The 26,093-nt window shown below is 35.7% G+C and overlaps 1 protein-coding gene across 2 annotated transcripts; it reads left to right on the forward strand.

Annotated features, from left to right (window-relative positions):
- The first annotated feature begins 1,252 nt into the window (after positions 1-1,252).
- LOC105228415 (SHC-transforming protein 1) lies at positions 1,253-25,575 on the forward strand. 2 transcript variants are annotated; one of them, XM_019991077.3, is made up of 7 exons: positions 1,253-1,901; positions 20,305-20,538; positions 21,499-21,569; positions 23,760-23,991; positions 24,132-24,283; positions 24,347-24,738; positions 24,798-25,575. In XM_019991077.3, the coding sequence occupies exons 2-7, from the start codon at positions 20,437-20,439 to the stop codon at positions 25,250-25,252; spliced, it is 1,404 nt and encodes a 467-aa protein (XP_019846636.2). In that variant the 5' UTR covers positions 1,253-1,901; positions 20,305-20,436; the 3' UTR covers positions 25,253-25,575. The 2 variants fall into 2 exon arrangements, with proteins under 2 accessions (XP_019846636.2, XP_011206540.2); XM_011208238.4 differs by having other exon boundaries at positions 1,253-1,897.
- Positions 25,576-26,093: the final 518 nt, after the last annotated feature.

Consider the following 26,093-nt stretch of genomic DNA (forward strand, 5'->3'; position numbering starts at 1 on the left):
TTAAACTTTTTGTTCAACTTTGCTCGCTCAATGCAAAACAAATATTTAAATATGCAAAATATCCACATATTTGCTTAGTGTATAAGCTACGAAATCAATATACTTACAACAACCAAATTATTAACAGAAAAACTATAGATATGTAACCAGATTAACATACGTACATATGTGCATATAAATATCTATGTGCTCTGAAACACACACATACATACATACATATTCTATATATGCAATAAATTGGATCAATGTGTAAAATGCAAATTCAGAAATGGAAGCTGCTTTAGTCTTCTTCTTACCGCTTTCAAGCTAAAAATCATTTTTTAGATAACTGCCGGATTGTTATTTTGGGTTTTTGAGGAAATTACTTATTTGTTGGGGAAAAAAAGTCGAAGCCAACTTCCCACAAGATTACATTATAACTGTTTTATCGCATCACATCGTTTTGCGAACGTCACCTAAGCAGAGAACGTAAAGTATACTTTACATACAGTGATAATGTAACAGACATAATGTAATCTCGTGGCAAGCTGTACATTATCACTGTTAAATCACATCATATCGCGGTGCAAGCGTCACCTAAGAACTGACCAGATTACATTATGACTGTTAAAAATATGCAGCAGATATTGGCTTCTAACTCATGCAGCCGTTATTCAATTTTTATAGCATCTTTCAGGCGCTAGAAACAACTTATCAAAAGTAAGTATATTTTTATTAACTTTTTCTGATTAAATGTAAGTTCTATTAAAGGTCCAGAAACATTAAAAAATTAAGTGAATAATTTCGCAAATCCTACAATTGTCGTTGGTGAATTCAAAATTAATCAAAATTTCTTTATCTACCTACATGTATATTTTCTTCAAACACTTGGAATATAGTAAACTGCTTTAGCTGCCATTACATTACCCACTTCAACGAGTGTCAACCAGTAAATGGAGGGCTAATGAGTAACATTACTAAAATGCTAACCAATACGAGTACTCGCTGTTGTTGTGCAAGCGTCGATAACTGTACAGTTCGTACCACATATAAATAAAAAAGTTAACGTTTTTCTGTAACCGGAACTACAGTAGCGTGCAAAAACTGAAAAATATCACTTGCAGTTACAACTCAACGTCATCTGATAAATTCACAATGTTGTGCTTTTCAAATTTGCTCGCTACTTATTAGATGAACCACTAAATATACTCGTACTCGTCGGCATACCATCACTGACAGATGTTTAACGAGCAACCTGCCGTATGTTTTTGACTTTTCCTGTCAGTTGATTCAAGTAACGCGATAATAACACACCACTAAAATTCTAGTTGTGCATTGCTTGTGCGGACATTTCTTTTTGTTGTAAAGCAATTTGTAGTGAGACAATATTTAAACGGCGTAAGACTAATACAAAAAATTGCTAATTGGTTAAAATACTTGCGCAGTGCAGAGTAAATGTTACTAAATCAAAGTTGTACAAGTGTTTACCAATAACAATAACAAGTCAAACTAATTTGTTGTACGCGCAACACTACTTGCTATTAGCCAGTACATAGATACTTATAGGAAGCAGGTACCGACACACTCGTTCGCTTGTTATGGCGTCCAGTGTCAGATAATGGCAGCGAATTATTAAAAAATGTGATATTATTGTGCAAGAAATTGGCAAAAAAAGAAAGGATTGAGCTAAGTGCTTGTGCAAATATTGTGAAAATTATAAAAAATTCGTGTATATGAAAAATTGCCGTGACTTGTGTGTTGAGTTATTAAATTTTCGCTTTGCTATCTTTGCCTTTGCTTTGTGCAAGTGAAGGAATTCGGCGTCGCTGCCGATTGTGCGGATTCTTGTGGTAAAGCAGGCTTAGCAGGCAACAGATATTTGGAAAACATCAACGCTGACCGTTGACCAATTGCAAGTGTAAGTTATGGAATGTAACTATTTAATGCTAATGTAAATGAAATTACAATTATTAGTTGGAATGTGGTTGCTTTAAAGGTGTATATAAACAGCAAACCATTAGAAAGATAAATACAAATTTGCATGTACATACATTCATATGTACATATATTAACATGTATTTATTTTTACATGTATGTATGTTATATGTGTTATTCGCTATATAAAATGGCAACAGTTACTAATATTTCTGTGAATTTTAAACAAAAATACAGTCTTTACTAAATATTAAAGTAATTTACTAAGCCATAAATTTGTTTACCTTGGTTTTGCACTCACATTTTATTTGTTGTACGTGTATTTACTTACATTCCGACAAATACATTACCTTCCTACAACTACAAGAGCAGCAAAAACAGCTCGCCCAGCAGCCGTAAACAACATTACTTTTGCTCAGATCATTTGTTATTGCTCAGCTTGCTGGCTCTCTGTGCGTTATTGCACTGTATAAATATACCAAAAACAAGTATATACATTTGTGTATATTATATATACATACATACATACATATATCATAAAATGAGTATAAATTATTTGCATCTTCATATGTTCATATGTTCATATTTATATTTTGCTATTTTTGCGTTCTTTCTGCTTTGATATTGTGCTCCATCATTATTTCGTGTGCTCAGTTCTAAGCTGAGTTGAAGTTGTTAAATATTTGTTTATAATAAAAATACACAAATTATATTTAATATTAGATTTCACAAAGTAATCTTAAGTGGAACTTTTATTAAATTATAATATAAAATCAAAACATAAACGGTGCGTCGTGGGGAGTCAATTTAACACCCACCGCCTGTTCGTACCTCTGTATATACGCGTATTAGTCAATTAATTTTTAAGTTATCGAACTGAAATTAAGTACACGTTCCTCTCTCGCCAAGATACTACTCACTTGTTGGAATCGCCGATATCGGACCACTATAGCATATAGCTGTCATACAAACTGATCGATCAAACTTAAGCTTTTGTATGGAAAACTTGTTTATTTTAGAAGTTATCTGCACGAAATTTTGCTCAGTTTATTTTCTAGAGCAACGCTGCAATCTCCAAACAAATTGTTCCAATCGGAACACTATAGCATACAGCTGCCATACAAACTGATCAGTTAAACTTAAGCTCTTTTATGGAAAACTTTTTTATTTTACAAGCTATCTGCACGAAATTTTGTCCAGTTTATTTTCTAAGGCAACGCTACAATCTCAGAATAAATTTTTTCAAATCGGACCACTATAGCATATAGCTGCCATACAAACTGATCGTTCGAATTAAAGTTGTTGTAGGGAAAACTTTTTTATTTTACAAGTTATCTGCACGAAATTCAGCATAGTTGTTTCACCCCGATAGTTCTGCAATCTACGAACATTTTGTGCAAATCGGTTCACCATAACACATACATACATAGCTCCCATACAATTTCATTGAATAAAATCTAGACAAAGATATTTTTAAACCCTCTAATGTTATAAGAAGGGCGCTTGAAAAAGATATTATAGCATTTCTGCAGCCGAAGTTAACGTTTTTGTTGTATCTTGGCAGTTTGTAAAAAATCACAGTACATAACCTAACTTTAGTTTACCAGAAACATGATTTGAGTCTGTATACTAGAAATCTTATAGTGATTCTGAAAGATGGATAGAGTTTGTATTTGTGACTAACTGTGTTAAATTCTCGCGGACGCATGAAATTGACTCTTCTTCTTCTTTACTGGTCACTTAACCTAAAATTTATTATATTATTATACAAATGTTATATAACTGCTATTGTTTTTATTAATAAAATATTTTAATTGAATTTTTAATTTTATTAATATTTTTTATTTTTACTTAATATTTATTAATTGAACTATTGCAAAACCGTCCTTCTCTCTACCTCTCTCCAGATTTAACATTTTCAAAAATTTTCTTCTTTTAAATAATAAAAATTGCAAAAAATTATTCGAACTGTTGGGAGTGCTGGCATTTCTCAAACACCCGCAACAACAATTGACTAAATACACATTCAATAAATTCTTCAAAATAATTTGCTTACAAAAAAACAACAATTCATCTTAATATTTATGGGATGTCTTGCAGATTCGCTCTTCGCAAAAGATACAATTTATTTTTATTTTGTTCTTTTATAACTTTTAACATGCTGACTTTCGGCCGCAACATTTTATCACGATTTATTTATTTACATACCCATACATACATACATAAAAACTAAGATACATACATATGTATGTATCTGCATACCTTGTACATATAAAGTGATTTTCTACCGCTACCACAAGTATTTTTGTTGCTGTGCGCTGATTAACATGCAAGTTGAATATATTTATAATTCTGCACACATACATACTATGTACATACATATATGTTTGTATGGTAGATTTGTGTACGCAAACATAAACTACATGAAACTACATACATACATACATATGTAAAATCTTCTCCTTTTGTTTTATAATATTTTATTTATATTTTTTTTCGTAGTTCATTTAAAACATCCGACTTCAGCCCTCGAACGGATATTGGCCATTGCGCGATAGTAATCGCCAAATAAACACATCTACATATGTATATACTATGATTGTTTGTATGTATGTATGTTTCTGATTCCATGTAAATTAATGTTTTTAAGCCAGATGTCAACGAACGCCATGACTTGTCGATTTACCGGCATTTTGTGTCCAAAGGCACAACTTCGGCTTTTGCTTAGTGTAAACTTTCTAAGAATTCGCTTCGATTTCCTTTGGTTTTCGAAAAACTTTTTTGTTTTTATGTTGTCCGTCTTCAACTTAATTTGCATTGACAAATAGCTTTGGCACTTTTTTTTTGCAAATTTTTGTGCGATTTCTCATTTCCGACGATTGCTATGAGTCGAATTTTAGCAAAAAGCGCCCAAAAAAAGTAAGAGTTATATATGTATATGTAAGTTTTGCGGTTGAGAAACCAAATAAAGCATTAATTTATAAGAAATTGTCGAATTTTGTGTATGTACATATATTATCTAACTACATACATACATATACATATGTATTTCAAATTAATTCGAAGCTTCGACTTCTAAGGTATTGCCGAGTATAAAATACGGATCAGAGTACTCTAACTGTCATAGATATTTTTATAAAATGCCAATTTTTTTATATGCATTCTTACATACAAATGTACATATCGTCACCTAAAATGCAAAATCACGTATCATCAAGAAAAATTAATCGCTGTCGGATAAAATAACCAATATGTAACCATTTTATAACGAAAACTTTAATTTTGTTGCGCTATGGCTGTATGATAACCAATATATAACCATTTTATGAGTGTATGATAACCAATATATAACCATTTTATGAGTGTATGATAACTAATATATAACCATTTTATGAGTGTATGATAATCATTATATAACTATTTTATAACCAAAACTCAAATTTTGTTTCAATGTGAGTGATTTCTATTATATCGTTTTTGCTTCGCATGTAAACTTATAAAAAGTAATGTTACGTTATTTTGCATTTTAGGTGACCATATGTATGTACATATGTACATATGTATTCATTTGATCTTACATATGTTAGTCCGTATTTAAAACATATTTAATTTCTATGTTTATTAATAATTTCCCGCCAAAAGAATTCTTAACGAATCGTTAATTAAATTAATTCAATAATAAATGCCCAGAAAATTGCCACTAATTGCCTTCAAATGCATTCGGCGCTGCCATTGCTTTCAACGATCGTTGTTGAGCGAGGCGTCAAAATTTAATTGAAGTCATTAGAATCCAAATAAATTGGATATTTATAGCAATACAATAAATAGGAAGCATTTTCAATTGCTTTCTCAATGCAACTAGTAAATTCAGCATTGAATAAAGAGGTCAAAACCTTTAGAAAGGGTTGTAGCTAACCTTGAAAAATTTTGTTTAATAGACTTCAAGCAGTGTCGGATAATTGTAGTTGGTAGGATGTGGGCTAAAGTCTTGTATTTTAGAAACCCAACAAATCTTGCTAAAAATTTGGAATTTCCGTTTTTGTCTCCAGTTCTACTTTCTCCCAAGACAAGACAGGCAAGGCGAAATATTTCCTGTCATCAAACAAATAGTCATTGCACTCGCAACTTCGCTCTCACGTCATAACTTCGTAGTCGTAGATAATTTCGTCTATCTTGGAACTAGCATGAACACCAACAACAACGTCAGTCTCGAAATCCAACGCAGAATAACTCTTGCCGACAGGTACTACTTCAGACTGAAAAGGCAATTGAGAAGTAAAGTCCTCTCTCGACGAACAAAGGCCAAATTTTACAAGTCACTCATTATTCCCGTCCTGTTATATGGTGCAGAGGCATGGACGATGACAACATCTGACGAGTCGGCGTTACGAGTTGAGGTTCTTTGCGTATTAGCAACGTCAAATACCGATACGACGGCATTATCATAGTTCAGCGAATTAAGATTGAGCGGCTTCGTTGGCTAGGTTATGTCGTCCGAATAGACGAAAACACTCCAGCTCTGAGGAAGACCTCCACTCCGTTGGAAAGAACAGGTGGAGAAGGGCCTGGCATCGCTTAGAATCTCTTAATGGTGCTACATTGCAAAAAAAAGAAACGACTGGCACGCTGTTGTTAACTTGGCTATAACCTTGTAAGCGGTTATAGACGCCAGTAAAGAAGAATAACCTAAAAGTCTTCTTTAGCTTAAAACGAAAATTCCTCGTTATAGCCAAAAACCCAAACCAAATTTTCTAATTTAATAAAATATAAATTTTGTAGAAAATTAACCCACTTCCAGTGCCCCAGGGTTTCTTGGAACATTTAGCTCTGCTCATAAAATATTCCCTTCCTGCGCGCAATTAATCCGCTCCAAACGTCAAATGCCAAACGTCACTCACTCATTTAAGCAATTGCTACTGCGCGTGAGCTGCTGATTGATCGTCGGTGTGTGTACATTTTCAATATACAAACATTTGCATGTTTGTTTGTATGTATGTGTATATTTATGCGCGAGTGATGGGCGGATGTGGTTCAGGGACGCTACAGCAACGCAAATCGATGACGGTAATCAAACGACTGTTTACCTTTACCATTCTAAAAAAGCTTTTCCGCTGCGTTATAGTTTCGCTAATAAGTCTTTGTTTTTGTGATTTTATCACTGTGTTTGTACAATATTTTAAAAGTTTCGCACTTGCTTTGTGAAGGCTAGTGATTTTTGCAGAGGTTTTTGTTTCAGGTAACAAGTAGAAAAAGTTAAAATGCCTGAGATTTAAATGCTATTATTACTCGTATTATTGAACAAAATGTTTTGAAAAAAATAAATATTATAGATTGAAATACATATGTATGTATGTATGTATGTTTGTGTTTTAATTGTTTTTTAATTTTTTGTTAATTTTTTGTAATTTATTTTTAAATTTTTTAGTTTCTTTTTTTATAAAAATAATTTACATTTTTTTAATAATTATAATTTTTATCTTTTTTTATTTTAACTTTTTATACTTTTATTACTTTTTTTTTAATAAGTAATCAAAGTTTTTATTTTTTATAATTTTTATTTTCATTTTATTTTTTTATATTTTTAATTAAACTTTTTTTTTGTTTTTTTTATATTTTGTTCGATATTTTAAAAGTAGTGCGCACTTTCGTTGTGAAGGATAGTGATTTTTTGAAAGCTTTTTCTGTTTTACTACATAAAAGGGAAGATATTAGATTAAATTGAGATTAATATTATACATAGATTAAAATATGTTTTTTTAATTATATTTATAATTTTTAGATTTTTTGTTTAATTATTATAATAAGATTAATTATAATAATTAATTATTATAATAAGATTATTATAATAATTTTTTTGCTTTGTAATTGTTATTTTAATTTATTTTTTTTGTAGTCGAATATTTAACATTTTTTTAAATTTAGTTTTAATTCTTTTATATTTTCGTTGTTAATTTTTTATTTATAAAAACTAAAATTTTTATGTTTTTCATTATAATAATACTATTTTTTAATTAATTTTTTTTTTAATATGCTCGCATATTTTAAACATTTTTAATTTTTTAATATATTTTGAATTTAGTCGAATATTTACATTTTTCTTTTTATTTTTTATATTTTTGTTCTTTCTTTTTTATTTTTTTTTATTTACAAAAATTATTGTTTTTAATATTTATGTTTTAATTTAATACTATAATGTTTTTTTATTAATTTATTTTACATTTTATTTTTTTTTAATATAGTCGTGTATTTAAAAAAAAATTGATTTTTTTAGTACATTTTTATAATTTTATTTTTTTTTAATATTTTTTTCTGCTAATTTTTTAATTTATAAAAATTTTTTTCCAATTTTTATTTTAATTTTTTTTCGAAATTATAATTTTTTGTTCAAGTTTATTTTCATTTTATTTTCTATTTTTTTATTTTATTATTTTTTAATTTAATTTTTTTTAGAGTCGCATATTTTATTTCATTCTATATCTTCAAACCTTACACACCTCGTGCAAATTGCGCACTACTAACCTCACTACCCATAAAAAGCTAATTAATGCAACTACTTCAAGCTTGCTTATCCTCAATACAAAGTATTTTTCAGCATTGCAGCTGTCAATTTTGTTTCGTGTCATATTATTCCGTAATTCGTGCCAATATCCAAGTGGCATATATTTTCGCGACAAATTGACACTGATAAGCTCGCGCGTTCAATATGGTTGTTTTCAATATGCGAGGCAGCTCTTCACTATAACCACTGTATATGTATATTATATACATACATATGTACATAAATAAGTACATACACATGCATATATGTATGTGTGTTTATGTAATTCTGCAGACCCAAACCCATGACTCAGTTCGCAGGAAGCACATATACTATACATGTATATGTATGTTCAGAAAATCGTAAATTTTGATCGCTTCCTTCCGCTGTTGAGGCTTCATTGGCGAGATGTGCCATAAGAATATTTGCAAAATAGTATTTTTCTATTTTATGTCCAATAATATTAGGTGGCTGCCTATCAAAAGTCATAAAAGATAATTTAATGATCATATTTGAATGTGACGCCGGCAGCAGCGGAAGCCAGCTATGCATTTTTGTAATAATTTGCATATGTGTGCGTGTGTATGCAAATATATGTAAATAAAAAAAGCCGTTGGCAGTAAACAATCGCATATTCATTGATAATTTAAATTCTCCTTTCAACACTATTTATTATCAATACCTTTTATGGAGTGCTGGTGTGGTGAATGTGGCGCTTACTCTGGACAGATGTGTTTTCATATTAAGTGCTGTGTGATTTTCAACTCAGACAGAATTATAAACTATTTTGGCAGTCAACGCGCTTCCGTTTTTAATATTGTATATGCTTATACATATGTAAATCGATTTTATAGCCATTTTTCATGTTTTTATACCCTGAACAGCGTATATTAAGTGTGCCACGAAGCTTGCAACAGCCAGAAGGAGACATCGGAGAGCATTAAATTTTCGAGATATTGATCTGAAATTTTGCACACATCCTTTTTTTTACAATACGCTGCTTATTTGTCGGAATCACCAATATCGGACCACTATAGCATATAGCTGCCATACAAAGTGATCGTTGAAATCCAAGTGCTTGTATGGATAACTTTTTTATTTGACGAGATTTCTTCACAAAAATTGACAAGGGTTCTTGTCTAAGCTAATAATATAATCGTCAAAAAAATTATTCAGATCGGACCACTAAAGCATATAGCTGTCTTACCAAGGAATCGTTGAAAACCAAGTGCTGGTATGGACAACTTTTTTATTTGACAAGATACCTTCATGAAATTCGACAAAGATTACTTTCTAAGATAACGCTACAATCTCCTGGAAATATGTTTAGTTCAGACCACTTTAGCATATAGCTGTCATATAAACTGACCGATAAAAATCAAGTTAAAGGTCTTTTTTATACCCTTTCATGCTTTAAGAAATTTTGGTACGACCGTAGTTAACGTAAAAAAAAAAATCATGTTATACCATTATTTTTGCTAAATGAAAAACCTCAACCTGCTCGCAGTTAATTATATAAGAAAATTTGCAAAACGTATTTGCAAATTGTTTCCATGGCTTACAACAACATTCTACACTCTTTTGCGATAATTTTTATTGCAATTGTGTTTTGCTCATTTTACTCTCTTTTTCACGTCGCTGATAGCTTAGTTTACTATTATTTATTTGGTGTCATTAAACTGACAAGACCTCCAGTACAAACAGCACCAACACAAATAGACTTGCATAATTATTGTGTACTCACATTGTGCTGTTGGGTACACACTTTGTCCAGTTTGGTATAGCAGTGGTTGTATTGGATATAACAAAAAATTCCAGGAGTTCTTTAAGTGGAGAACCTAAAGTAATGCCGACCGGCAATTTAATTATTGTTTTCGAAAGTTAAACCACACAGTGAAATCAAACAGGTTTTTTTTCGCTTGTTCATCGGGTTACAATTCGCAAGTCGTGTTTAGATGAGCCATGTCCAGGTGCGCCGGTTACCGCAGAGGATAACCACAATCTCATATTACCAAACTGCTTAGATATGTAGCTAAATCAGTCTTCACTGGTACACGCCCGAAACCTAGAAATAATCGAAACAGTGCACTTCATCCGACAAAAAAGCTCGGACGCAGACGAAGACTGTCCTGTTGGCTGGTATGATAACCATGGTGTTCTAAGTATCATAAGGTGGTGACGCCCATCAGTGATGTTTCTTTAATTTAATATGTGAACCTGGGTTCAAAGTCGGTTGTTAAGATTTCTCGCAAACTATCAACTGATCACCTATTTTTTTACTTCTGTTGATCCTGTAAGATCCTGTAAGATGTACTGCCTTTCTCTCGAAAACTAGTAAAGTCGACTAATCAGATGTTGTCATCGTCCATGCTTCTGCACTATCCTCTGGCTACCCGAAGGATACTTGGTCAAAGACCGGAAGTCGTGACCTGCTTCAGCCATATGTAAAAGAGTAATATTTGGCCAACTTTCCTCACTTGGAATTGAATGGAATGGAAAACTTCCCTCACTTGCGTAAACTTCTACACATAACTCCATCCTCCGAGGAAAACACTACAACTCCTTAAATAAAGCTATTTCTTGCCTACAGCACACATTGTAGAGAGAGAAAGTGGCATGACAGCCCTCTTTCCGTATGCGACCTTCATTTTCTCAACATTAATTGTCGCTGTGACAATACAATTGGTGCTCCCATGGACAACTCTGCCAGCTGGGTAGAAGCAAGCACACGCTTATGTGTGTGTAATTGGTGCTTCTAACTGCAATGTTCTTGGTATTGGCGTGATAAAGCGATTGTTTGTTGCTGCTTTGTCACCACTGATATATGATTTCGCATGACTCATACCCCCGACATATCATACATAATGTACATATGTTGCTGGCAGTGAAGCGCCACAAAAGTTCACAACATGAAGACGATACAAGTACTAGCTATGTATGTATGCATTATGAGAAAGTGTGCAGCAGCATAAGATTGTCTTTGGGCGATGACCGCCGTTTGGGTGTGTGAGAATATCTCCCCGACACGCCGGCTATTTATGATATTAATAAATGACTGTCAGCTACAAGCAGTGCCTTGTGGTGTACTAAATGCCTCCTCCATCGTTTAGGAATGATATGCTATGTTTAGGCGAAATTGTGTGGGCGTTAAAGCGAGTGACTGAATGCTTTGGTTATGAAATAATATTATACTTGGAAAAAGGTTATTGATTTTCTCTTTCCAAGTAATTTTTGTTGCTCACATGTCATTTGCACCTCACTTTTTGTTGTTATTTTATTGCGGTGAATTTATTTATTGCCTAATTTATAATTTTTTATTGCCACAGAGTTATGCGAAATTTTAATTGTAAAGCAATTATTGGCCAATTCAATTGTTTTTGTGCTCAATTTTAGAATGAAAGTTGCATGGGGAAGTAATTATAAGCTTATGACTGCTGAACTTCCTGAGAATTTATTTACATATATAATTTGCGACAGAATGACAATTAATATTTGATATAGAATGACATATACTCGTAGTATAACATTTTTATGATATTGATAGTTTCTTCTTGGTCGTTGGGTGTTTTTTTATAGAGTCAGCTATATTTCCTTCTATTTTTATCCCTTATTACTACATATCGTCATAAACAGCTTCCGCTGTCAGATATCACTATATATATAACCATTATATAACCAAAACTCAAATTTTCTTTCAATATGAGTGTATGATAACCAATATATTGGGTAGCCGAAAAAGTATTTTTGTATTTTGTGAATAGATCTTGCAGTCGTATATATCCAGTGCTATCAATCACAATGGGTCATACCATATAGTGTTGGAAAGGTGAAATTTTAGGCTTCATTTAACCAAAAATTAAATTCGGGGAAGTTGAAAAAAAGTTACAGCTGTTCAAAAATGAGTAAAAATAATGAACAAATTCGTCAGATTTTGTGAAGTTTACGGAGACGTTTCTATGTATTTCAGTTTGTCTGGTACAACACTGGTTCTCTCACTTCCGTTCCGGAAATTTCGATTTACACTAATGATAGTTTTACACTGATGGAATAATGTCTCTCAAAATGGTTTAAATTGCAAACTGACAAAAATGTTTCTTTGTTGTATTTGATCCATCAACTCTTCTCGGAGTAATAAACAGAAGAGAAGAGAGTATTATTGAATACATATTTTTTGTCTTCTGCTTGCCATTATACTTGCGAGGGAGACATGGGTAGGGAGAAGACGTTGGAGGAGCAGGGTTGTGGGCTTCTTCATGGATGGGTCAAGGCTTGAAAGTTGATGAAGGTCTGAGAAACTACCCATCAATACCAGCTTAAATCTTCTCGATTATTGTTACACTTTTCAAGTCAAGGCTGCTGCCATTAAAGTAGTAGCTGATGTACTGCTTTAGAGCGAACTTGCTTTAGGGAAGTGACTATCCACTCTGATAGTAGTGCGGCAATACCAGGCTTGATCTCAATAGCCGAGTGATTGAGACTGGTTAAGGAATGTTTAATCACCGTCATCGGATTACTTCTGCATATGAATATGTTTGGGTATCAATCAGAACGGAATCCCAAAGCTGTTAACTAAAAAAGACTAATGATTGAAAAGGATACCCCAGCCTCATTGTCGTTGGAGTGGGAATGGGTCGGAGTTGCACTGGCCTTTTATGGATCACTACTGGACAGCTGGGTCTGACGGTGCTTGGTAAGCGCTAAGTAACTATCGAAACCTTTGCGAATGGAAGATGCTTTTGACGCAAAGTAAATCACAACAGAACCAGGGAGTCCATAGCAAGGTTAAACTTTCTCTAATTGTAAAGGTTATAACACATAAAGTTCAGTTTTCCCTGATTGTAAGGGTTATAACACATAGGTGTCCATGCGGTAATATTAACAATCTTCCGAGATACTAGTTGGTGTTGTTGTTGTAGTTGTAGCGGGACCAAAAACTTCTGCTGTAATTTGGAGGAATGCTGCCGGTTTGAGAATCCTTGATCAATAAAAATCAGGGTCCGTTCTGCTTACGACCGAAAACCGTTCTGAACCGACTCTCGTGGGTAGGGACGTTGCTTGGAGGAAGGCATTAAAGAACAAATAATACTTTCTTTTTGATTGTACCGCATTTGTGAGATAAAGGCTAAAACAGCTTGAATCCCACAACTTTAGAGATCTGACTGAGCTGCCGAGAATAGCTGACTTATGATGGGTTCAAGACGATAACGATATTTTTTAAATTTAATTATTGAAGTCATTTATTTGGCTTCAAAAAGGACTGATCAGTCAAAGTTCAAACCTCTCTAACGATCAGCTATATAACTTATTCTCGCCTAACCTAACATTGTAAGCCACGAATCGATCGCCTTGAAAATTGTTATTTGCGGATTTTGCGCCCATTTTAATTAACACAACAGATTTTGCAGCTATATACTATATACTACATATATGTAGCGAATTTATGTGCGCCAGTTGTAATGAGTTTTGCAGAAACGTGATGAGAGAATCGTGCATTGACTCACAAAAGGCCGACAAGCCGATATTTTTAAAAATTTTGCAGTTGAACTGCTATGCAAAGGAGCTCGGGTGAATAATGACTTTTTTATTTGCTTAATATGATTAAGCGCGGCGTTCAATGTATCAAAAGTTAAATGTATGTATATGTATGTATGCATGCATTATAGAAAGTGCTGAGGGAAGCCCTTACCAATTCGTCATTTCAATTCCGATTAATTAGTGACACAATAGTGCGAAGTAAGTTATTCCTTATGAGCTCAGCGTCGTGACACCTGCTTGAAGTATTTATTTTTAACCTAAATTTGCGGCATGAAAGTATTTCCGGTCAAGGTTACCATTTCTGACATGTGCGTGTATGTGATGTGGACACAAAAAACTTGTTTGTATTGGAAGTTTTAACATTTTAATGGTATATCAGCTGAGTGGTCTCTCAATACTGGTTATTTTTATTTATAGAATATATTTTATACTTCAAAAATAACTTTTGTCGCGCAGAAACTTTCGTAAGTCCAAATTTTCGTTGCCGACATTGTTTTTCTACTGTCCGCCGCACTTATCAAATTGACCTCGTACTTTGCTACCAACAACACAGCACTTAATTGAGGGCGATTACGCAGAGCTTCACACACAAAGAACGATGCATCATTCTATCGGCACTTTGTTGTTGCAATGGCATAAAAGTTGCTATAAAAAATATAAATAGTAATAATAAGCACACATACATATGCCTATATGTAAATATGTATGTTTGTACATAAATTGTATATGAATGTAAATAAATGGCTGAGTGATGACACCACATTGTGCCCCCACCCAAAAAATACAAAATTTTTATTATTGTTGTTGTTTTTTTAATCATATATGAGTGCTGCTCAATGAAATGACCGCGCCGCCGGCACAAATGATAACAAAAACAATACTGTTGACTTCAATTAAAGTTGAAAATATGAAAATAAGGGAATAGTATGTATATATGTGTGTGTAAGCGTGAGTATCATATGCTGCCAGTTTTATTTTTTGTTTTAAATTATTATTTTATGGCTATATACTTGTATGTATGTACATATGTATGTGAACTGTTACTTGATTACTTTTAAGTTTAAGTTGAAGGCATATTTTATAGTAGTGGATTTCGTTTTTGTAGTACTAACAATTTTGTTCACTTTACAAAGCTTTTAACTATACGAGTTTTCGATTTGGAAAAATCTCCCCAAAGTACATTTTTTGGGAAATTTAAAGTTTTGTAAGAATTCGTGTTTTATTTCTTAAACAGTTCAAATTTTAATCAAAAAATATTTTTTACGTAGTATTTATGTGGGAAATTTTTTTTCTCGTCTGTTTTTGTAGTAATAACAATTATTTTCACTTTACAAAGCTTTTTACTATACGAATTTTTAATTTGGAAAAATATCCCTAAGGGACATTTTTTGGGAAATTTAAAGTTTTGCAAGAATTCGTGTTTTATTTCTTAAACAGTTCAAATTTTAATGAAAAAAATATATTTTTACGTGGTATTTACTATGTGAGAAATTTTTTTCTCGCCTGTTTTCGTGGCACTAACAATTATTTACACTTTACAAAGCTTTTTATTACACGAATTTTTGATTTGTAAAAATATCCCTTAGGGACATTTTTTGGGAAATTTAAAATTTTAAAAGAATTCGCGTTTTTCTCCTAAGCAGTTCAAAATTTAATGAAAAAAATATTTTTTTACGTGTTATTTGCACATGTACATAGATACATACATATGTATGTGGGAATTTTTTTCCCGTCTGTTTTCGTAATACTAGCAGCTATTTTCACTTTGCACAGCTTTTAACTATACGAATTTTTAATTTGAAAAAATATCCCTTAGGAAAATTTTTTGTAAAATTTAAAGTTTTTAACAATATGCTATTATTTTAGCGTACACGATTCAAATTTTGAAAAAAAACAGTCTTTTAGGTGTTATTTATGGGAGAAACTTTGAATGCTCACCCACACCTTTGAAAATTAAGTTAAAAATATTCCCTTAACTTTTATCTACATATATGTACATATGTACATACATATGTATATGTACATATAAGTTCAATTTAACCTATAAATTCGATAGAGTTTTCTGACTCAACCTATAACGCATACATAGGAATGTAAGTATGTATGTATGCATGTTTAAATTTTTTGTCATGTTCAAGAATGGTATTTCATTAGGTACTACTGCAAATCAACTCACATATACAATATATATAAAGTCTTCAGGGCCGGCACTTCCGATTTGCTTTTACATGGATGAATATACATACACATACACACATACATATACACTATGAATTTATTTATATAGTAGGTATATTATATATCCATATATCTTTTCAAAGAAATTCCAATGAGCACTAGCACAACTCGCAGCATTTCACCGAGCACCGACTCGATGATGAGTAATTGCCGGCGGCTCTGTGGAAAATTAAAAATTTAAATCCTCAACCTTAGGGCTTGTGCTGTAATTAACGCGAAAGTCCCTTTTTTTTTCTTTTTCTTTACTTTTGCTTTTAAACGCTGTTTTTGCGTTGTTTGAGTGCGCTGTCCGGAGTTGAGGGCGAGCACTCTCTGACGCCTAGTCAGCGCATTTAGCTATTGGACAGCTGGGGTCTTTTGTTGTCTACATTGCATTCATTCATTTCTGTGTTTGCTTTTCCGGCCTACAAATGGAGGCACCTCCATTCACCAACTTCGACCATTGTTGACCGCTTTTGTAATGGCAAATATACATAAATATAAGTAAATTTGGAAGTATGGTGCTTTATACCCCTCGTTTATCTACATTTAATTACTTAATTATGCAGTAATTAATGTTAAAATGGTTAACCAACTCTGTTTGTTGTTTATCTTTCTAATCCTTTACCTTTGGCTGGATTTGGTTACATTTGTTCATGTATCCATATGACGCACATCAACTTCCCGATTGTCTGTTCATTTTTGTTGTTTGCCAATGCCGGCTTGGGTTTCCAACTGACGGTCGGCTGGCCAACCATAACAACCATTATAGTAATCAGTTGCCCTCAGCCGTGCGCTGACAGCTCTCACTTTACATTACACTTGTCCACGCTCTTTAAACCCATCAAAACACACCCATTCGCTGCCATATAACAACTGTGGCAATAATTATAAATTAAATTATTATTCCACGCGGATATTATTTTCCGAGTATTATGCAGAATTAACTATCATTGATGCCATCTGAATTCTGCATTAGTAATTAGAATAATGGAAATTGTAGAAAATTATACTGGAAAATATTCGAATGTGTGTTTAGCGGAAAATTGTTGGCAATAAAAATATGGTGCTTTATTTTGATATATTCAACGGATATTTGAATATATGTACATACATACATTGTGAAAAAGTACCCGGAAATTGTAAATAAAATCCAAAAAAATTTAATTATTCATCAATATTTATTTCGTTGCATTCAAAGTAATTCCCACCAGAACTACAAGTAATACACTTACAGCTATTACAACGATTTTTTCAGTTCTCGAAACACTTTTAATAAGCACTTTTTCGGTCGCCCTTCAGCTCCTTCAGCGAATTTAATTTTATCTCTTCGATCGACTGAAAACGAGTTCCACGGAGCGCAAATTTCAGTTTGGAGAACAAGAAAAAATCAAACGTAGCAAAGTTTGGTGAATACGGTGGTTGATCATTACATTTTTCGTTCTAAATTCAGTCACAATCGTGGCTCGGTGCGATTATGTATTATCATCGTGTAATATTCATAAACAGTTCTTCCACAATTCTTTGTTTTTTCGACGGATATTCTCACACAAAAGCCTCAATGTGGCCAAATAGAATCGTCTGTCCCACCGGAATGAATTCATGATGCCTCAAACCACGAATATCGAAAAAACAATAAGCATCATCTTGATTTTTGAGCGGCTTTGTTGTGGTTTCGGCTAGTTTTTTTCTCTCCATTCCTATGATTGTTGACTTGTTTGGGTGTCAAACTCATAAATATATGTATGTCTTATCGGCAGTTATAATGCCCTTCATGAATGTGAAATCGGAATTCACACATTCAAGCATGTTCCAATAGACCAATCAGATACTCTTTTTGAAAAAAATTCAGCTTTATCACGACGAGTCGAGCAAGAACGCGTTTCATACCCAATTATCCACTAAAACTATTCAAACGGACTCGTGAGAGAAGTCGAGTTCTCTTGCCATCTGTCTAATACTTGCCTGATTATTTTCATGTACCATATTCTTCACTTTTTAAATGTTTTCATCAGTTGAAGAGATCGACGGTAGTCAAGAACGAGGCATGTCCTCAACGATCTCTCGACCGTTTTTAAAGGCTTGGTACCACTCGTAGGCTTGTGTTTTTGATAAAATAACCTACATATACATATATAGAGGCATTTATGTCACCTAATATCTTTCTGGGTTACAGTGAACATAACTATATATCTATTATCAAGAATAGCAGCTTCTTTTCTTATACCAGACTTCTTCACCGAAGTTTGTACCTAAACGGAACCAAGGCAGTAAATAACATTGGAGACTTCCGACCAGATGAAGTATGATAAGGAACTTCGTCTTCTATAAAATTTCGGTCAGCAGGAGAGAGATGAATGCATCTTGTAACAGGTGGGCCATCTAACGTTTTAAATTTAAATTATCTATATTTCGACATTGGAAACGTCAAATACCATTCGGAAAGTGACAGATATTCCGTAAAAAGTCTAAAATTTACGAAATCGCTATTCACTATTCTACAGTTCGCAGATTGGGCAGAAGATCGTTTGACCGAGGATGGTCAATTTTACCGAAAAATCATCTTTGCGGACGAGGCACATTTCCGCATCGATGTTTACGTTAACAAACAGAATTGTCGCATTTGGGGCACAGAAAACCCGCACGTAATCGTCGAGAAGCCAATGCACCCAGCACGAATCACTGTATGGTACGGATTTTGGTCTGGTGGAATCATCGGCCCATTTTTCTTCAAAAATGAAGAAGGAGCCGTAACCATCAATGGTGAGCGATATCGCGCAATGTTAACCGAATTTTTCTTCAAGCAAATATAAGAGGAAGACTTGGACAACAGTTGGTTCCAGCAGGACGGCGCTACGTGCCATACAGCAAACGCTACACTCAATCTTTTACGCCCTATCTTCGAAATTTAAATTTTAGCAATTTAAGACATCTTACAACCTTAGCTCATCGGCATGAGCTGCCGAGACTCTGTTGTTAAAGGAGAATATAAAGGTCCGCCGCATCAGACCCCCATGATGTGGTAAAGCCACTGTTACTTACCACAGCAGCCCAGTATAGGGACTATTCTGTTCGAAGATACACGAATTCGTCGTCTGACTGCAAATCAGGCAATGAGTATAGGAGTCGCATAACACCTTGTATTAGGAGATGATAGTTTTTGGTCGTCGCACAAAAGCTGTCTTTTGTAAGCCGCGTGAAGAATACTATACCGATCCAAACGAGGTTAGATCTCCGAAAGTGTACTGACCGCCATTCACAGGGGAGCCATTAAAATCTTCACCGACTCCTTCTCAGTGAATGGCGTACTTGGAGTCAAACCACCAGCTATTGCAGATGAAGAGCTCGAGTTGCCGCGATCAGCGAGAGTGACCTTTGCGCATCTACGTTCTGTATACTGTAGCAGATTCAACTCCTACTAATCCAGAATCGACACTGACATATGAAACATACGTCCAGTGTAAAAAGAGTATGATACTAACTACATCTTTGCATGCCCTGCTAGCGCTACACATCTGACACCCCTCTTCCTATGGTCCGACCGCGTCGAAATAGCACGTTTGCTGGGCCTACCGTTGGATGACCTCGATGACAATTTAACTGAATCTTACCACACTTACGGGGACTAAGTAAGCGTTACAGCAACAACAAGAGGAGTCCTATACCAGTTTCCACGACAGCCGAGTCTAAGTAACCGGAACTGATCCGAATTTTCATCGGAACAAAAGCTGTCAGCTCGGCACCATTTCTCGAAATTACTTCAGTTTTCTGTCGCAACAACCACAACAGCAGTGCTATACAGTACCATCCAACCCGGTTCAGAGAAACCGGAATGCCTTGCGACTTAAGCCTCTGCACCACGTCATGGTGTCTACCATTTGCTAGTTCTACTATATGATTTTATCTGAATTCCTTTACGAGCCGAATTGTTCTTCCAACACACTTTCGGCTTTCATCGTTATGCCACAAAGAGCTCTTTGGAGCACTTTTTGCTTCAAAAATGATAAAAGCAAATATGTATCAATATACATCCATCCATTTCTTTAATTAATTAATTAAATGTTAATTGGCAACATTTTCCCATCTTTTTTCACTTGCAGATTCCAGCGACGATTCGAACAACAATAACAAAAAGCGAATGCGCACAATAAATGTGAATTTCTGCCGCAAAATCAACTGAATATTATAAATTCACGAAGGAGTCGGAATTTTCCACTGTAAAGGACGGCAAAATGCCACGCAATGGCTGTGAGGCCAATGGAGGCGTTGCTAACGAAGGTTGCGCTTATCCCGATGAGCTGATCATGGAGCAGGGCGTCTCCTTCAATGTGCGGGTGAGTATTAAATTACACGAAGTGCAACATTGTACATTTGGACCGTTGGCACTGCGCGCCGCTGCTGCGTCTTCCTGTCGCCATTGAGCTGAGCCGAGCGCATAATCACAACAGCTAACGGCATCCTGTCGACAAGCAACCAACGTTTTGGTAGCAGAACATGAATTGCAGCGCATTGCGGCATTTGCTTTATGCATTTCCTGCTTCCTCCTTCGCGACGCTGCGTGTACTATTGTGCGAGCGTTTTGAATTGTTTACCCAGAGTTCAATGCACGTTGGTCGCCAGGCATATGCTGAGGATGCTGTTGTTGGCGTTCACTCCTACTTCTCGGTTACAGGCATACTTTTCATATTTTCAAGAGTCACTTCCTTCTTTCGCAGCGCCGCATTTGCTGCCTTACTTCCGCTGCTTCCGTTGACTGCTTAACTCACACGCTGCCGCTTTACAGCTGTTCTGAAGCACTCATCTATGCTTTTTGTTTTTGTTTTTCATTTTCCTTTTTTTTGCTATTGGCATCTACCAGCGCCAATGCCAATGTCGTCGTCGTTCATTTCCTACGCTCGCCGCTCGCTGCTTCGCTTTCTGTGCACATTCATTCAGCTCTGCGCTGAAGCACTTACCCACCTTTCTACACCGTCGTCGGTGGTTATTTTTTTCTTTTTATTTAATTTCGTTTTAAGAGCGTAGTAAAATATCTTTTGTTTTCCTTGCCTTGCATTTTGACGCGTACTTGTTGCCCACCTGCTTCTCCAGCTCCAATTCATTCCGACAGACATATGTATGTTCTACAGCGCGTGAATGCGTTTGCTGCACCACCTCACTGCCTTGCCACCTGCTTGTGTCTTCTTTTTCTGTTTGACTGACTCGGTAGTATTTGCAGTCGGCGTTCTAACCGCAATCCATCCACCAGCAGAAGCAGTCACTTTTCACTATTTTCGTTTTCTTTTTTCTCTTTTCAGTACACCGGCTGCGTGGAGGTGAAAACTTCAATGAAATTGCTGAACTTCGAAACGAGAACCAAAGTTGCGCGGTGAGTACACACTTAGATACTTATTCCTATTTGGAAATATATGTATGTAAATAGTAGCTCGACGGGCAGCCATACAAATTTGTGGTTAGCGTGGAGTTTTTGTGTTTGCTTTAGAGTATAAGCGGGATTTAGTGGGTAAGGATTTGTATTTTATGGTCGCTGCACTTGACGACCTAAGCTAGTGTGGCGCTGGTGCAAGTTTCGCGACAGGGAGGTAAAGTAAAATGATATGACAAGGCGCATATTTCCGACGAAAGCGGATATTACATGAAAGAAAAGGGAAATTAAGTCGGATAAGAAGATTTTCCGACTTCATTGAACTTGCTATGAGCTTGAGTAGTGTCATATCAGTCTTTTATAGCAAAGTATGGGTATACAAAAAACAAGTAAGGAGAAGCTAACTTCAGTTATAACCGAACATTACATACTCTTGCAAGGATTAAAGCCAGGGAAGTACCTTCTGGTACATAAGGCTATATACTTGTAGTTATATGGAATCTAGGACTAGTTTTCACCCGACTTTTTTCATTATAAGCACCGTTATTAGAAAAACACACTCTCTCAATTGTATTAGAATAACTCACACATTCGCCGATATAACCGACATAAAGTCTACTGGAAGATCGAACATCTTTATATTAGATATAAGGCTTTCTTGAGCTATCCTTGGCTGGTATAAATCTCAATTTTGGGCCTACAAAAGCTTTGTTAATATTAGCCACACTACCCGTTAGAAAAGCCAAGGAGGGAGGTCTGGTCCGCGCACATGATGATAACCCCTGAGTGTCTCCGAGGAGTCAAAAACCGGATGGAGACCCGCCGGATTGTTGAGTAGATAGCTTAAAACTAGACTCGAATATCTGACGTCGATCTCCACCCATCTGTGCTGTATGATGCTCGGTTTATACTTTTTGGGCAGCGTTCTCGTCGTTTCACTCACTCATATGTGGGAACCTGTCTGCCTACGGGTTTCAACATGGGGCTCTGACTGTTTCCTCTTCAAGAAACATTCATATTCCTCCTCTGCTTTTGGCCGCTTATGTTCTCTTCGTCAACTCAGGCGTCCGCAGCATGATTCTTGACAATCTTGCATTAATTTTGGGATACCCTGTATTTATTTCCATTCTTGTGTTAGTTTTGAGACACCCTTTATAAAGAATGACCTCTGGTACTAGTTTTCGTTCACTTGTTTTAAGGATTTCTTCCTTTTTACGCGGATTTTCCAGTGCACTTGATTGATACTGGTGAATTCTTTGGTGATGGAGGATTACACATTTGTGTTTAGGATGCTTTGCTTCGTACCGCTGCGTTACATTCGGAAGCTCTCCTGGAGGAGTGTGTCTTGTTGTTGTTGTAGCGGCTGAAAACATTCCTGTAGTAATTTCGAGAAATGGTGCCGAGCTGACAGTCATTGGCCGGTTAAATTCGAGTTCGTTCCGGTTACTTAGACCTGACTATCGTAGGAACGGAGTAGGGTGTCTTCGTCGGACAGGTTGCCTGGAGTCTTTTACTCTGACGTTATCCCTTTGAAAGCGTTAGTCATCAAAGTGTTTGTGGTTGTTGTTTACGGTATGTTTTTGTATTTGTTAGTTTCGGTAATTGTTGTTCTCACGAGTCAGCCGGAAAGGGTTGCTCACTCGTCCGCACAGTCGGTATGCGTTTAATGCAGGAGTTTAACCTGCTAAAGTATCCAGAACAAAGCTGCGCAACGGTCCCTCTCGACTCCCGCAATAACTCCAAATCGTCGTCTGCATTGAGTGGTGGTTTGACGCCAAGTACGCCATTCACTGAGAGGCAGTCGATGATGGCGGTTATGGCTCCGCTATGAATGGAGGTCATTGCATGTCTGAAGTTTGCTGAGTCCGAATTCTGGTCGGCATATTGTCTTATGTCGTCGACGTAGTTGTAGAAAGACCTCTTGATGTTCCTAGGAGGCGGTTCCGCTTTAACCGGATGACTATTGGAATGGTTTCTACTGAAACACCCCGCAGAAACTGCTTGAAGAGGAGCTCATTATGCTTCTTAACAGGGAGCAGACAGCCCTCACCATGTAGATGTTCGATAGGAGACGTCAAGAGGCCAGAAGCATTGCTCGAATTATTATAATTTTCTGGAACATATTCACTTTATTTTTAATAAAGCCTTAAAAACGAAAGAAATTCAAATGAATTTTCATTCCAATCAACACAGTGAATGCATCAATCGTGTCTGTGCAGCGGCTGGCCTCAAATCGGCCGGCAAGCGACGCGTGGACAAGAAGATATTGCACTACATCTCGGATCGGCCGCACATGCAGAATGCCGGCACAAACGTCATCATCAACGTGTCAAGTCGTGCGCTGGATTTGGTGAACGCCGAGACGGGCCAACGCATAGCCAGTCACAATATGCCACACATATCTTTTGCATCCGGCGGCGATTCGGTAAGCAACCGTTTACACACCATACACTTATTTGCACTCAATTTGTATGCTTGCAACGAGCACATACTGTTATGTGGCATGTGTGCCAACGCTGATTATTGCTTTTGTTGTTAGATACTATTTGTGTTTGCTATTCACAGGACACGTTGGACTTTCTGGCGTACATCGCCAAGAATGAGGACGAGTGGCGCGCCTGCTACGTGCTCGAGTGCATCGGTGGACAGAGCGAAGACTTAATATTGACAATCGGCAAAGCGTTCATGTTGCGCTTTAATGCAATCAAGCACTTGAAGTGAGTAGAAAGTAGATTTAAGCTTCGGCTGTTCCATTTAATAAATTCTGTCATAACTCGCAGAAGCCAAGCTGTTTTGAACCTCAACACGCCGGCGGAGAATATCAAGGACTACTACAATGACTTGCCCGACAAATTACCGCCGGACTTGCTGAGCGAGAACGATCTGCCGCCGGAATTACAAAAGCAATTGCTGCTGCAACATCAACAGCAGCAACAACAACAACAACTACAACAACAGCAGCAGCAACAAACACAATTACCTCAACACCAAGTGGGCCAGCTGAATTTGAAGAAGCCACGCGATCGTCTCAGCAGTAATCTCATCGACCTAAACAGTCCACCGCCGGATCAGACCACGACCAAAATGAATCTCAGCAATTTCGATCCAATGGCCGATACAGAGGGCGCTTGTGCGCAACCACAAGCACTCGTGCGTGACGTCTTCGATATGCGTGAGTAAACCACAACAAGTCCCCAAGCCACTATTTATATATACTTTATCTTCACATAGAACCCTTTTCGCTGTCCGCCGAAGTGCAGCGCTCTCAACTCAACACCGAACTGTGGTTCCATGCGGGCATCAGTCGCCAAATTGCCGAAGGTATGCTCGAAAACGATGGTGATTTTCTTGTACGCGAGTCACAGGGTAAACATGGTCAATACGTGCTTACCGGTTTGGAGGTGAAGACACCCAAGCATCTGCTGCTAATCGATCCGGAAGGCGTGGTGCGCACAAAGGATCGCATTTTCGACAGTATTAGCCATTTGATAAACTATCATTGGGCTAATGCTTTGCCGATCATTTCCGAAGATTCTGAATTGGTATTACGCAATCCCGTGTTACGGCAAACGGCCACACAGCAACAACAAGCACAAACAGCAATTACAGCGCATCATCATCATCACACACAGCAACAACAACAACAGCAACATGCACACCATGCGCGTTCAGTTGTGAATTCTTGATGAACCCCCACGTGAGCCTGTAGAAAATGTTGAGATTCTTAGTGATTAAGTACATATAATACATACATACTATATAGTAGTTAGTAAGTAGTTAGTTTTAAGTTGCACGCAACGTGGACAAAACGTGAAAAAGTGTTTGTATCAGAATGTATTTTGTATGTGTAGTGTTATGCGCATAATTTTCGTAAATTTTTAAAAATATTTTTTTTTTTATGTTTTTATTAAATGCTTTCAGTTGTATTTTTATTTGTTATTTTTAGCATTTTACTTTTCATCAATTAAACGCACATTTGTTAGTATTTTATTACAAAAAAAAATAAATTTATATTATTTCTTTCAATTTATTTATTATTATCTATATAAACCTTTCATTGACTCACTTAAGCCATGTTCGTAACTATATATAGTTTTTGGGATATCGATCTGAAATTTTGCACACGTTGTTTTCTGCTTATTTTTTGGAATTGCCGATATCGGATCACTATATCATATAGTTGTCATACAAACTGAATGATCCGAATGAAGTTTTTGTATGGAAAACTTCTTCATTTTACAAGTTATCTGCACGAAATTCGCCACAGACTATTTTCTAAAGTAGCGCTACCATCTCCGAGCAAATTTTTCAAATCGTACCACTGTAGCATATAGCTGTCATATGAACTGACCGATCCGAATGAAGTTTTTGTATGGAAAACTTCTTTATTAAGCAAGATATCTTCACATAATTTAGTAGAAATTGTTTTTTAAGATAAGGCTATAATCTCCGAACAAATTGTTCAGATCGGCTCACTATAGCATATACATACATATGTAGCTGTCATACAAATTGGTAGATTAAAAT

The sequence above is a fragment of the Bactrocera dorsalis genome, chromosome 3 (assembly GCF_023373825.1).
Source record: "Bactrocera dorsalis isolate Fly_Bdor chromosome 3, ASM2337382v1, whole genome shotgun sequence".
Taxonomy (NCBI): Eukaryota; Metazoa; Arthropoda; class Insecta; order Diptera; family Tephritidae; genus Bactrocera; species Bactrocera dorsalis.

Bases quoted from the DNA above. Each gene is read 5' to 3' on its own strand.
- LOC105228415 (XM_019991077.3), top strand. From the start codon at position 20,437: ATGCCACGCAATGGCTGTGAGGCCAATGGAGGCGTTGCTAACGAAGGT. The intron at 21,570-23,759 runs GTGAGTACACAC...CAATCAACACAG, and splicing joins ACGAGAACCAAAGTTGCGCG to TGAATGCATCAATCGTGTCT. The intron at 24,739-24,797 runs GTGAGTAAACCA...ATCTTCACATAG, and splicing joins GCGTGACGTCTTCGATATGC to AACCCTTTTCGCTGTCCGCC.